General features: G+C 42.6%; 1 protein-coding gene across 1 annotated transcript; it reads left to right on the top strand.

Moving 5' to 3' along the window:
* Positions 1-4,890: 4,890 nt before the first annotated feature.
* scamp2l (secretory carrier membrane protein 2, like) lies at positions 4,891-12,642 on the top strand. The gene is made up of 9 exons (XM_056278449.1): positions 4,891-5,019; positions 5,762-5,836; positions 6,013-6,099; positions 7,598-7,727; positions 7,966-8,094; positions 8,573-8,732; positions 9,797-9,898; positions 10,490-10,607; positions 10,985-12,642. Exons 1-9 carry the CDS (start codon positions 4,963-4,965, stop codon positions 11,129-11,131), a joined length of 1,005 nt encoding a protein of 334 aa, XP_056134424.1. The 5' UTR covers positions 4,891-4,962; the 3' UTR covers positions 11,132-12,642.
* The last annotated feature ends 102 nt before the right edge of the window (positions 12,643-12,744 follow it).

Genomic DNA, 12,744 nt, shown 5'->3' with positions numbered 1-12,744 from the left:
TCTCGTCTTTTGTCATTATTGAGATATTGTATTGTATTTCAGTGTTTGGTACTGAAATGGGGAACTCTTTACTGATCAAATCATACATGGTCTAATGGAAAATGTCATTACTGCTGCAACAATTCAATTATGCTGACTTGAAGTCATTTAATCATAGCAGGAATGTATTTTGTAATGTATCTTTCAAAACCAAGAAGAGTTCTGTTCTCCACTATGATGGGTAAGTTTAATGAATTGATCTTGCTTTACTTTGATATCTTTTAGACCAGAATTTTCATCACCATTCATTGACAGGATGCGACTGCAAAGGGTAGTTGAGCTACACCAATCCTGTCCTATAGATTAATTTTGTATGCATTTTTTTTTCTTCAGTTTTGGACTCATGACTTGTATGTGTACATATATTTTTATTTATTTGTCAGGGTTCCTTAATTGGTGTATTCTCAAAATGTTTGACATCAAAATTGGTAAATCTACTTTGTACATCTGAGATCCAAGTTGGAACACAACCCTTTAAAGTGGAGGATCATGTGTAGTCAGGATTTGATTGAATTCCAACCCAAGTTCATTTCACTCAACAGCGCACCTTCAACCAAACAGGGGAGGAGTAGTGAGGGAAACCAGCAGGTGAAGGGTCGAGGTGGTATGAAAATATTGTATTTTAAATTGCAAGCGCATTGCCCCCTTCATTGCACAAGGTTGAGGCATCACTTTAATCAGTTTGTCAACCAGTTTATAACATGAAGCACAGGTAGGGGTGCGACACTACCAAGCATGTACAGTAAATTAAATTAATCATTTATGAGGGAAGATATGCAGGCAGCTGGTGTGACAGAGGAAGATGCAGAAGACAAGAAGAAATCGAAACGGACGATCCTCTGTGGCGACCCCTAACGAGAGCAGCCAAAAGTAGCAGTAGGACTAGTAGTAGTAGCAGTAGATTTTATGATAATAATAAAAGGCGGAAGTATTTCAACTCGGCGGCACACAAGAAAATATATACAGAATATACAAATAATGTAGAAAAAGATAATGATAATATAGAAAATAATATAAAAAAGCAGACATACAACACAGCTAATGTACAATACAGTTAAACATGTTAAAGGTGTGTGCAAGTACATCAATGTTGACTTGTTCGTTCTTAATAAGCCATTTCTTGACATTACGCTTAAATTAATGATAGGATGGGGACTCTAATTGATTGTGGTACTGAGTTCCATTGATGTGATGCTCTAAAGGAGAAGACAGCCTGGCTAAATGCAGTTCTCCTGAATGGGATTGTGCAGTCCCCTCTAGCTGCACCTTTAGTAGCTCTGTTTGTGGTAAATTTGAAGTTGATGAAGCTGGACAGGGGAGGAGGAGGAGGAGCTAAACCATGCATGATCTTATAAACTAGGCCGACATTTTTGTATTTGATGAGGTTTTCCCAACTAAGTAGCTTATACTTTTTTAGAATATGGCAATGACGGGGGCGTCCAGGTAGTGTAGTGGTCTATTCCATTGCCTACCAACATGGGGATCGCCGGTTCGAATCCCCGTGTTACCTCCGGCTTGGTCGGGCGTCCCTACAGACACAATTGGCCGTGTCTGCGGGTGGGTAGCCGGATGTGGGTATGTGTTCTGGTCGCTGCGTTCGCGCCTCCTCTGGTTGGGCAGGGTGCCTGTTCTGGGGGGGTAACATGATCCTCCCACGCGCTACACCCCCCTGGCAAAACTCACTGTCAGGGTGAAAAGAAGCGGCTGGTGACTCCACATGTATCAGAGGAGGCATGTGGTAGTCTGCAGCCCTCCCTGGATCGGCAGAGGGGGTAGAGCAGCGACCGGGACAGCCCGGAGGAGTGGGGCCAATTACCCCACTCTTCCCGGGAGTGGGATAGTCAGAGAGCTGGAGAAAGTAGACAGGAGTACAAGGAGATGCAGCGTAAAGCGATAGAGAGGTGGCAAAGGCAAAGGAAAAGGCGTATGGTGAGTTGTATGAGAGGTTAGACACTAAGGAAGGAGAAAAGGACTTGTACCGATTGGCTAAACAGAGGAACCGAGCTGGGAAGGATGTGCAGCAAGTAAGGGCAATGAAGGATAGAGATGGAAATATACTGACAGGGAAGGAGAGTGTGTTGAGAAGGTGGAAGGAGTACATTGAGGGGCTGATGAATGAAGAAAAAGAGAGAGAGAAAGAGAGGGAAGGTTGGATGATGTGGGGATAGTGAATCAGGAAGTGCGGTGGATTAGCAAGGAGGAGTGGAAAGGCAGTTGGTCCAGATGACATACCTGTGGAGGCATGAAGATATTTAGGAGAGATGGCAGTGGAGTTTTTTTTTCCTCCCCCTGTTTCTCCCCAATGTATCCGGCCAATTATCCCACTCCTCCGAGCCGTCCCGGTCACTGCTCCACCCCCTCTGCCGATCCGGGGAGGGCTGCAGACTACCACATGTCTCGGAGTCGCCAGCCGTTTCTTTTCACCTGACAGTGAGGAGTTTCACCAGGGGGACGTAGCACCTGGGATGATCACGCTATTCCCCCCAGTTCCCCCTCCCCTTGAACAGGCGCTCCGACCGACCAGATGAGGCGCTAGTGTAACAACCAGGACACATACCCACATCCGGCTCTCCTCCCGCAGACACGGCCAATTGTGTCTGTAGAGACGCCCGACAAAACCGGAGGTAACACGGGGATTCGAACCGGAGATCCTTGTGTTGGTAGGCAACGGAATAGACCGCTACACTACCCGGACGCCTGGCAGTGCAGTGAGAGGATGCCTGAGGAGTGAATAAGAAGTATATTGGTACTGATTTTCAAGAATAAGGGCAATGTGCAGAACTGTAGCAACTACAGAGGTATAAAGTTGATCAGCCACAGCATGAAGATATGGGAAAGAGTAATAGAAGCTAGGTTAGTAGGAGAGGTGACGATTAGCGAGCAGCAGTATGCTTTTATGCCACGAAAGAGCACCACAGATGCGATGTTTGTTTTGAGAATGTTGACTGAGAAGTACAGAGAAGGCCAGAAGGAGTTGCATTGTGTCTGTGGAGTTAGAGAAAGCATATTACAGGGTGCCGAGAGAGGAGGTGTGGTATTGTATGAGGAAGTTGGGAGTTGCAGAGAAGTATGTAGGAGTGGTGCAGGATATGTATGACGGCAGTGTGACAGTAGTGAGGTGTGTGGTTAGAATGACAGATGGGTTCAAGGTGGAGGTGGGATTACATCTAGGATCGGCTCTGGGCCCTATCTTGTTTGCGATGGTGATGGACAGGTTGACGGACGAGATCAGGCAGAGTCTCTGTGGACTATGATGTTTGATGACATTGTGATCTGTAGCGAGAATAGGGTGGAGGTTGAGGAGAGCCTGGAGAGGTGGAGGTATGAACTGGAGAGAAGAGGAATGACAGTCAGTAGGAGCAAGATGGAATACATATGCGTGAATGAGAGGGAGGACAGTGGAATGGTGAGGATGCAAGGAGTGGAGGTGACAAGGCATATGAGTTTAAATACTTGGGGTCAACTGTCCAAAGTAACAGGGAGTGCAGAAGAGAGGTGAAGAAGAGAGTGCAGGCAGGGTTGAGAAGAGTGTAAGGGCTGATTTGTGACAGAAGGGTACCAGCAAGAGTTAAAGGGAAGGTTTACAAGATGGTTGTGAGACCAGCTATGTTATATGGTTTGGAGACAGTGGCACTGACGAAAAGACAGGAAGTGGAGGTGGAGGTGGCAGAGTTGAAGATACTAAGATTTGCATTGGGAGGTATGAAGAAGGACAGGATTAGGAACGAGTATATTAGAGGGGCAGCTCAGGTTGGACGGTTTGGAGACAAAGCAAGAGCGGTAAGACTGAGATGGTTTGGACGTGTGGAGAGAGACGTTGGGTATATTGGGAGAAGGATGCTGAATATGGAGCTGGCAGACAAGAGGAAGAGAGGAAAGCCAAAGAGGAGGTTTATGGATATGGTGAGAGAGGACATGCAGGTGGCTGCTGTGACAGAGGAAGATGCAGAGGACACGAAGAGATGGAAACGGATGATCCGCTGTGGCGACCCCTAACGGGAGCAGCCAAAAGTAATCGTAGTAGTTGTAGATCTTAATCGAAAATTCATTGATTATAGATTGTAATTATTCTGTAAAGTTTTGGCTAGTTACGTGTGAGTCATTTTCGAGGAGTAGATCATCCCAATTTGTTTTTTTATGGTTTTTCCTCTTCCTTGTTTATTGGGGTGCCAAAGAGTTCCTTATTGCCATGAATAGTATGAGTAGTAAACCTCCTGCATGTTAATTTTCTTGATACGAGCACCATATTATGGTCTGTTACCCCAGTTATCATGTTGTGTGATTTTGTGTGTGTGTGGGGGGGGGGGGGGTTCCCGGGTCTATTACTAAATATTAGGTCAATCTAGGTACTGGTGCTATTTGTTATTCTTGTTGGACCTTTAACCATTCGAGTCAAATTAAAACTATCGGTAGTTTGCTTGAGCTTTTCCCTTAAGGACTTGTCTTTCCAATTTAAGTTGAAGTCACCCATTACAATGACCCCTTTCTTGAATTCACATTGACGTGTTATCGTCTTCAGTTTATTATAAAAGCTTGAAGCTTGTTTGAAGATGGTGATCGCTAAATGACTAAGTGTATAAGTGGATCTATGCAGCAAGCTGTCGGTAATAGTAAATTATATTAAAGAGCGTAGAAGTAAAACTACCCCTAACAAGGACAGCCCCCCACCCCCCCCAAAAAAGACACCACTACAGACCTACATTTTACACAATGAATGCAGATTGGGTTGAGGAAGTCACACATTTGAAACCTGTTTGACGATTTCTAAGGTAATTGATCGAAGTGACTCAAGACAACCCCGATGACGCTGCCCAGATGACGCATGCGCAGAAGAGCTTTGTGACAGCAACACCTCGGTGCAGGCTGTCGGGGAGGCGGGAGCGGTATTGTGTTTATTTCTTGAGAGGTAAAGTTTCTCCCAAAATGTCTGGATTTGATTGCAACCCCTTTGTAGATCCCGTGGATGTGAATCCTTTTCAGGTAAGACCTTCCTTTGTTGCTCCTTATCTGACGTTGTAGTAACAGCTGGTTTTATTTCCGTTTCGTCCCTAGTCATGCTGTATAAAGATACGCTGCAACGAAAACCTGTTTGGTTGGTTGCTGGGTTTGGCCTTAGCATTTCCTGACTCTGAAAAGACATTAGAACATAGTTAAGTTGCTATCATAAAGCATTTTCAAAAGTACCTAGAGTGTCGGACAGTAGAAGGATATTTGTTTACGTCGGTCGGCCCTACAGTGCCTGCTCAGGTGGGTGCAGGCCCACAGGTGCCTGATAAATAGCGTTGTAGTGTGAGCTCACTTCGCTACGCCACTGACATTTTCACTAAAAAGCTCTAGATACCGTATTACATCATAACCTTATTGTGGGTTGTAATACTTTTGCGTATCTACGTATAGGTCACTACGAGTTCATTAAATTTTCTTTTGCCTCCACAGTACAATAAACTTGTTTTTGTTACTCAAATTTGAGTTCGTGTTTCCTCTGACCGGAACCAGTAGCGGTCGGCAACAGCGGGTGTAGGCCGACAATACACGTTTTGTCAAACATTTGCTTTCGGGAAGAGCACTTTTTGTTTGTTCAGGACAGGTGGGCTTAATTACGTCCTCTCTGACTCAAGATTGCCCAGAAGCCAGTAGCATACCTGTAGTTCATTTACTGTGAGACTTCAGCACAGAATATCGAACTGAATGATGCTAATGTTCTCCGTTTTCTCTGTTTCAGGATGATTCGATCTCACAAGCCACCAGTGGGTATGAAAGCGTTGGTGAATTCAATCCATTTTCAGAAAGTGGAATGGTTAGGTCCCCTTTTTTCCCCACCATTGATAACGATGATGTAGCATCGCTCTCCTCTTGAGTTAATTTTTTTGAGCAACTGAGCGATTAGATACCACATTGATATCGCTTAATGTATCAAATAATGCCTTATGCATATGGTGTATGTATAAACGTATTAAATATACTACTCCACAGGGAAAACACACTGGCTCTACCATCCCCATTTCTGCTGCCTCATCGCAACCTGCTGTACTACAGACCTCAGTAGAGTCTACTCCACAAGTGAGTAGCACACATACATGAACAAGTAAATTAAGGAAATTAAGTTTCATTCTCCTAATGGGGTTAATATGGAAAACCCTCACCAGGGGTTTATTAGGATCAGCTTTATTGGCCAAGTGTACCCAAACACACGAGGAATTTGACTGTGGTACACAAGCATGTATGCACACCAGGTATGTCACTATTATACAGTTTTGTTATGGTTGAGTAATCAACAACCTATGCTCATATATTATGCCATATTGCTTATATACTATATCACCCATACACTATACCATATACCATACCACAACTCCACAACCCATCGTACCCATATACAATGCTATATACTCCCACTATATGATACTATATCACCTTATGTATCAGAATTATACACTACTATATGTTCCCCTACCATCCACCTCACAACTACATACTATATTATATACCTATGTTACAACCACAACAATAACAGCAGTAATTCTAACAGTATACAGTAGTTGAATATGAATTTACGATTGTACATTTGTATTGCACAAACATTGTATTGCACATCTGGTTTAAACAGGTAGTGCACATTGTAGATATGTAGGTAAGACATCTTGACCAGAGGGGGCTATTTACAGAGCGTCATATTTACGTAAGTGTCCATTATTTCACCACGCTGTTATGTGTTCATGAGAGAGATGGCATGTGGGAAAAACTGCTCCTATGTCTGGTGGTTTTGGTGCACATTGGTCTGTAGTGCTTGCCAGAGGGTAGGAGTTCAAACCAACTGTGACCTGGGTGTGGGGGGTCTGTGCTGATTTTGCCCGCCTGTTATAGTTTCTTAAAAACTGTGTGGATAAAAAGGTAGATTAGGGTACAGTGACAACGCTGTTTTTACCTTAATTTTTCCAATATGTATACATGTAAAGAAAATTTCAATTTAAACAATAATGGGTGTCAAAACTACTTTATAGTAAGTATATTAGCTCACATAGTAAAACCAAAGCATATTTTGATTGAGTACTATAATTGGCATACATAGTTAATGCTATTTTTACACTTCACAACACTCCTTAAAGTGGTTAGTACTTTTTGACTTGATAATCAGGGTAAATACTTGCTGACGTGAATTTGAACCGCCATCCTCCTGTCTCGTATGGTCTCTCACACTGTCTCATTATCCTAAAGCTCTGACTAGCAGAGTAATGGACAAAAGGGTCTTTTCCATGTGGTTGAGTGACTGCGGAACTTATTGATACAATTGTATTTAAATGAAATAAGAGGTATATAAAGTATCACAAGAGTACAGTAAACGTTGTAAGAAATGGTTTAAGAACTGGCATATATTTTCTACACATAAGGAGGAACATTTAGGTTGGGTTTGGACACAGCCCATGGTCCATCACAGAGCTAATTCGAAAATTGTGGCAGAGAGAACTGTGTTGGTGTTGTACCTGCACACAGTGTTGTAGAGTAACTAAAGCAGTCACCAATATGTTTTGAAAGCCACCTGTCACTCATTCTCCACCAGGCAGCTGCAACTGCTGCCAAGGCTGAACTGATCAAACAGCAGCAGGAACTGGAGAGGAAAGCAGCCGAGCTCGAGCAAAAGGAAGAAGAGCTGAGGAACAGGACCACAGGTAGAGGACTACCCAATGGAGGTGAGGCACTTCAACCCTGCTTCTAAAATTCACCATTCAGATACTGTAGGGGGTTTTCCCTGCCTTAAATTTCAATGTTTGTACTTTGGACCATATAGAGAACAGATGTTCTTGTATTGTCTGATCTCTATAGTGAAATTGTCAATAGTTGCATACTGTGCACATGAAAACAATGAAGCTGTCTAAACAGTCGCATTTTAGAAATGCTTATCAAACTCCAAAATCCCTTCTGTGCCAGTTCGAGAAAATAATTGGCCCCCGCTCCCCAAGTTCTTCCCTGTGAACCCCTGCTTCTACCAGGACTTTGAGGAGGAAATCCCCGAGGAGTACCGCAGGATCTGCAAGAGAATGTACTACCTCTGGATGTGTACGTAATAACAGTGCACCAAGTGTACCGTATTTCTTACCAACTGATGTCTTAGTCAAGTCAAGTCAATTTTATTTGAATAGCCCAATATCACAAATAACAAATTTCCCTCAGTGGGCTTAACAGCAAGTTTAACAAATCTATTTTCATTTATCTAAATGATGAAAACACTTCATTTTATTAGTGATATGTCTGATGGTCTCCTTTTACAGCATGTTGTAAAGTAGTCCATATGACACCTTTTATATTGTGCACTAATGTGGTATTTTTGTCGGTAGTTTTGATTGAATTTAAACTACATGTACCAACAAGGAAATAACTATGCTTTTCCACAAAATCAGATTTTCCAATGAATCAGATTTTACTGCACTTTTTAGTGTATTATTCCCAGTTGACACCAAGTAAAGTGAAATACAATCTCCCAGTAGCAACTTACACTACTCTTCCATCTTGCATTCGTCGAATCCTGTACTTCCAGTCCACAGTGCCACACTCTTCCTGAACGTGCTAGCCTGCCTGGCTTACTTCACAGCGAGCTCTGAAAACGGCGTAGACTTTGGCCTGTCTATCCTCTGGTTCATCCTCTTCACCCCTGTCTCTTTCATCTGCTGGTATAGGCCTGTCTACAAGGCCTTCAGGTGGGTGGATTTATTTTGGGTCTGTTTTTGTTTGCTTAGCTATTGATAGTGTTGAAACATTGTTTGCACTGCATTATAAAGTGAATGTACACACAATGCAACTCTGTTTTGTTGAGTTTAAACCACAGTTTCTTACAAGCAGATATGTTTACACAGAGCATGAATAAAATGAATGTCACACGACTATGTCACAATGTGTGTCTGGGTGGGAGGGTGGCTCTGAAAATGAATAAAGTAGAATTTCTTCAATATCAATAATAGTTGATATCAATTCAAGTAATTAAGTTTTAGAAAAAGATGTAACTTGAAAATCAACCCCCCCCCCTTTTCTACCCAATTGTATCTAGCCAATTACCCCACTCTTCCGAGCCGTCCAGGTCGCTGCTCCACCCCTCTGCCGATTCGGGGAGGGCTGCAGACTACCACGTGCCTCCTCCGATACATGTGGTGGAGTCGTCAGCCACTTCTTTTCACCTCACAGTGAGGCATTTAGCCAGGGGGACGTAGCGCGTGGGAGGGTCACACTATTCCCCCAGTTCCCCCTCCCCCTGAACAGGCACCCTGACCGACCAAAGGAGACGCTAGTGCAGCGACCAGGACACACCCACATCTGGCTTCCCTCCCGCAGACACGGCCAGTTGTGTTTGTAGGGATGCCCGATCAAGCCGGAGGTAACACAGGGATTCGAACCAGCAATCCCCGTGTTGGTAGGCAACAGAATAGACTGCTACGCTACCTGGACGCCACCCGGTAGTTAAAGATAGAGGTCAATGATTATATGATGCCACAAAATTAAAAAAATTTTAAAATCCTTTTGAGGGAAGATCACTTAAATTGGTTTAAAGCTTGTTTTCTTGAAATTAAAAATTTTTAATGGCAAAAATCCTTTAGTTTGTCCATAGTAAACTAAGCATCGCTACTCCAGATTCTAGTCTGCTTGTTTGTGTCATGTGTGGCAGTTTAGCTCATCATGCATTCTTTTCAAGCCTCCTTAATAGAGATGAGAACAACAGGAAATAGAAGTCTCATTTATGTAGAATTCTTTTCTTTTTTTTTCTCCTTAGGTCCGACAGCTCCTTCAGCTTTTTCTTCTTTTTTTTTGTTTTTTTCTTCCAAGTGGCTGTGTACATCATTCAGTGTGTGGGGATCCCCAGATGGGGTAACAGGTAAGTGGGACTGAGCGTGTAAATCCCCCAACTTCTCACGGGATTGTCATTAGGCCAGAGTTTGGTAAAAACATAGGTGTGTGGGGTGAATGCATGTAACAGTTATCCACAAAGTCTGCTGGGGATAGATTTAAATGTCAGGATGCATGAGTTAAGGGTGTTTCTCTATTTATTCCTGTGTGTGTGTGTCTGTGTGTGTGTGCGTGTGCGTGTGCGCGTGCGTGCGACACATCTTGTTCTCTCTCTTTTTTCTTCTTGCCATCTCTTTGACAGATTCCTGCTGCCCTAATTTGGTGCTGCGCTCTTTGTTTCTGCTTCGTAAGAGTGAGGAACATCTGTCTCTCAATAGGTTCTTCCTCTCTTTCATACATTAGGCTTTTCAGTCCTCCAGATCATCACTCACATTTCCAAGCTTTATGCTGCTTCCTATTTGTTCAGTGTTGTAAGTTTTAGTTATTTGTTTGATGCCATTACAAAAGCTATTGTATACCATGTCGATGTTATGTACTGCCAATTTAAAGGAAAAATTTGTTGTGCAGGGAATATGAATTGGCAGTAATTTCTATTCATTTGTCACTGTATTGTTGACAGTGGATGGATCACTTCCATCTCCATGATTCGTTCCAACCTGGCGGTGGCTGTAATTATGATGGTTGTGGCAGGTTTTCTCACAGTTAATCTTGTCTTGGCCGTCATCCTCCTGAAAATGGTAAAGTATTGTTAGGTCCATCCAATTATTTTTAAAAACTGAATATAAGACCGTTTTTATTGTTCTTTATAATTGAAATGGTTACGATTTGCATATTTGGGTGATGAGTGCAGTGTTCCGAAACTCTTGGTGGAAGTAGTGTCATATTTGGCTTTTTATTTCACTGCTAAAATACATGCTAAAATCTGCACACATGATGGTAATAAAACTTAAACTGAAGAGGAACAGCTTAATGGTGTGACACATTTTGCCCTCAATGAAATCAAGCCCACAGGATTGAAGTGAGTTCACCGCGTTGAGTGTCAGGGATTATAAAGCTTTTTCACTTGTAAAACTCGATCAGCGCTAATGCGTGGGCCTTTTCTCAATTCATCCAGGTCCACTCTAAGTACAGGAGAACAGGGGCCAGCTTCAGCAAAGCCCAGGTGGAGTTTTCCCAGGGGGTCCTCACTAACCGAACCTTGCAGACAGCGACAGCCAGTGCAGCAGTTTCTGCCGCTCAGCACACTTTCCAGGGGAACTAGTGAAAATCAAGCTGCCATGACCATGTCCAGAATATGTAACACTACCCACTAGCCTCTTCTCTGACCAACATGATAGTCTAGCCATGTACTAATAATTATTCAACAGCTCCTATTTGATCTTTGGGGTTTTGCAATCGCTAATTCTTGAGATGTTGGAACAGGAGTCAGATTAGTCATTTTTGATCTGGAAATTCTTTTTTTCTAGACCATGAATTTTAAACAGCATACCAACCTTGTGGGAAGTTCCTCAGCCCCTCACCAGTCAACACAAATCAAAATACAATGCTAATAGATATGGAAGGCTGATCCATGGATCTGACTACTTGATGGGATGTCCTCTATATAGATGGTGTAAAAGAAAAAACAATGCCTTAACTGCACCATTTAATGAAAAGGGCTGGGCTCAGTGAAAGTATTTTCCCCCACTCCTCTCACTTGTGTTGTCAATGGATAGGTCGAAGCTTCTGAAAAGTAATCGGACTGTAGTCTTTATAGCTGTTTGCATGGAGATGAACTGAATCCTATGAACATGTACAAAAAGGAAGTTTATTATTTACCTAACACAGACTTGACATGAGAATGTTTTGCTGCCAGGGGGAGATTTCAAAATGCCATCATAAAGTAATTATTTTTTTTTACGTTGTCATCAAGCTACCCATGATAGTACTGCTAGTTAACTGTTAGCCATCCATTATCCAAGCCGCTTATCCCAATTGGGGTCGTGGGATGCTGGAGCCTGTCCCAGCAGTCATTGGGCGGCAGGCAGGGAGACACCCTGAACAGGCCGCCAGGCCATCACAGGGCAACCACTTAACCGTTATCTTTTTATATCGATTTTCTATCTTGCACAAGCTGAGTTGCATTTTCCCATTCTATGGCTACTTTTTACTGACTTTCCTTTCATTGCAATCAGCTCTTCTAATCAGGTTGCCCTGTAAAACAAGGTGTGCCCGGAAAATTGTGAAGAAGTTAGAATCACAAAGGTCAATCTACTTTAATAATTTATTAATGTTACACTGCTGATATAAGGGAATAAGGATGTATGAATGTAATGGCCATCTTCTTAAAGAGGTCAGTTATTTGTTGTTGTTTTTCCCCAGTTGTCTGTATATGATTAGCTCTCTATTGAGGGAGGGTGAAGGGATGAATCTTGTTTCCCGTCTGTCTTTTTGTTATTTAATCGAGTTACTGGACTAGATGAAGTGAAAAGAAGGTGTAATACGAAGGTCAAATGAAGACTTGATTACGGTTTTACTGAAGCAGTACATGGACTGTATAGTTTAGACCCTGTGTGATGCGCTCACTCGTCTGTATTTATTGTAATAGTATGGACCTTAACTGTGATAGAAATTGGGATTGAGTTATCGTGTATTAAGGTGAAGATGCTGCAGGGCAAACTACTATATAGATGCTCGAATAATGACATGGTAGGATAAACTGTAGAAATTAAATAAAGTGATATGACTGCCTTACTGAGCTGAAAGAACGTTTGATTTATAAATAAATGAAGTTGTTGCACTTTGGACCATAGCACAGTTTGGTACACCTCAACACTTGCTATCCATAGCCACAAGTACAGTAATTATTTCTCGATATAAAGCTAGTTTTACACT

Source organism: Lampris incognitus, chromosome 4 (assembly GCF_029633865.1).
Source record: "Lampris incognitus isolate fLamInc1 chromosome 4, fLamInc1.hap2, whole genome shotgun sequence".
NCBI lineage: Eukaryota > Metazoa > Chordata > Actinopteri > Lampriformes > Lampridae > Lampris > Lampris incognitus.
Note: the sequence above shows the minus strand (reverse complement) of the source record. Positions and strands in the feature narration are given on the sequence as shown.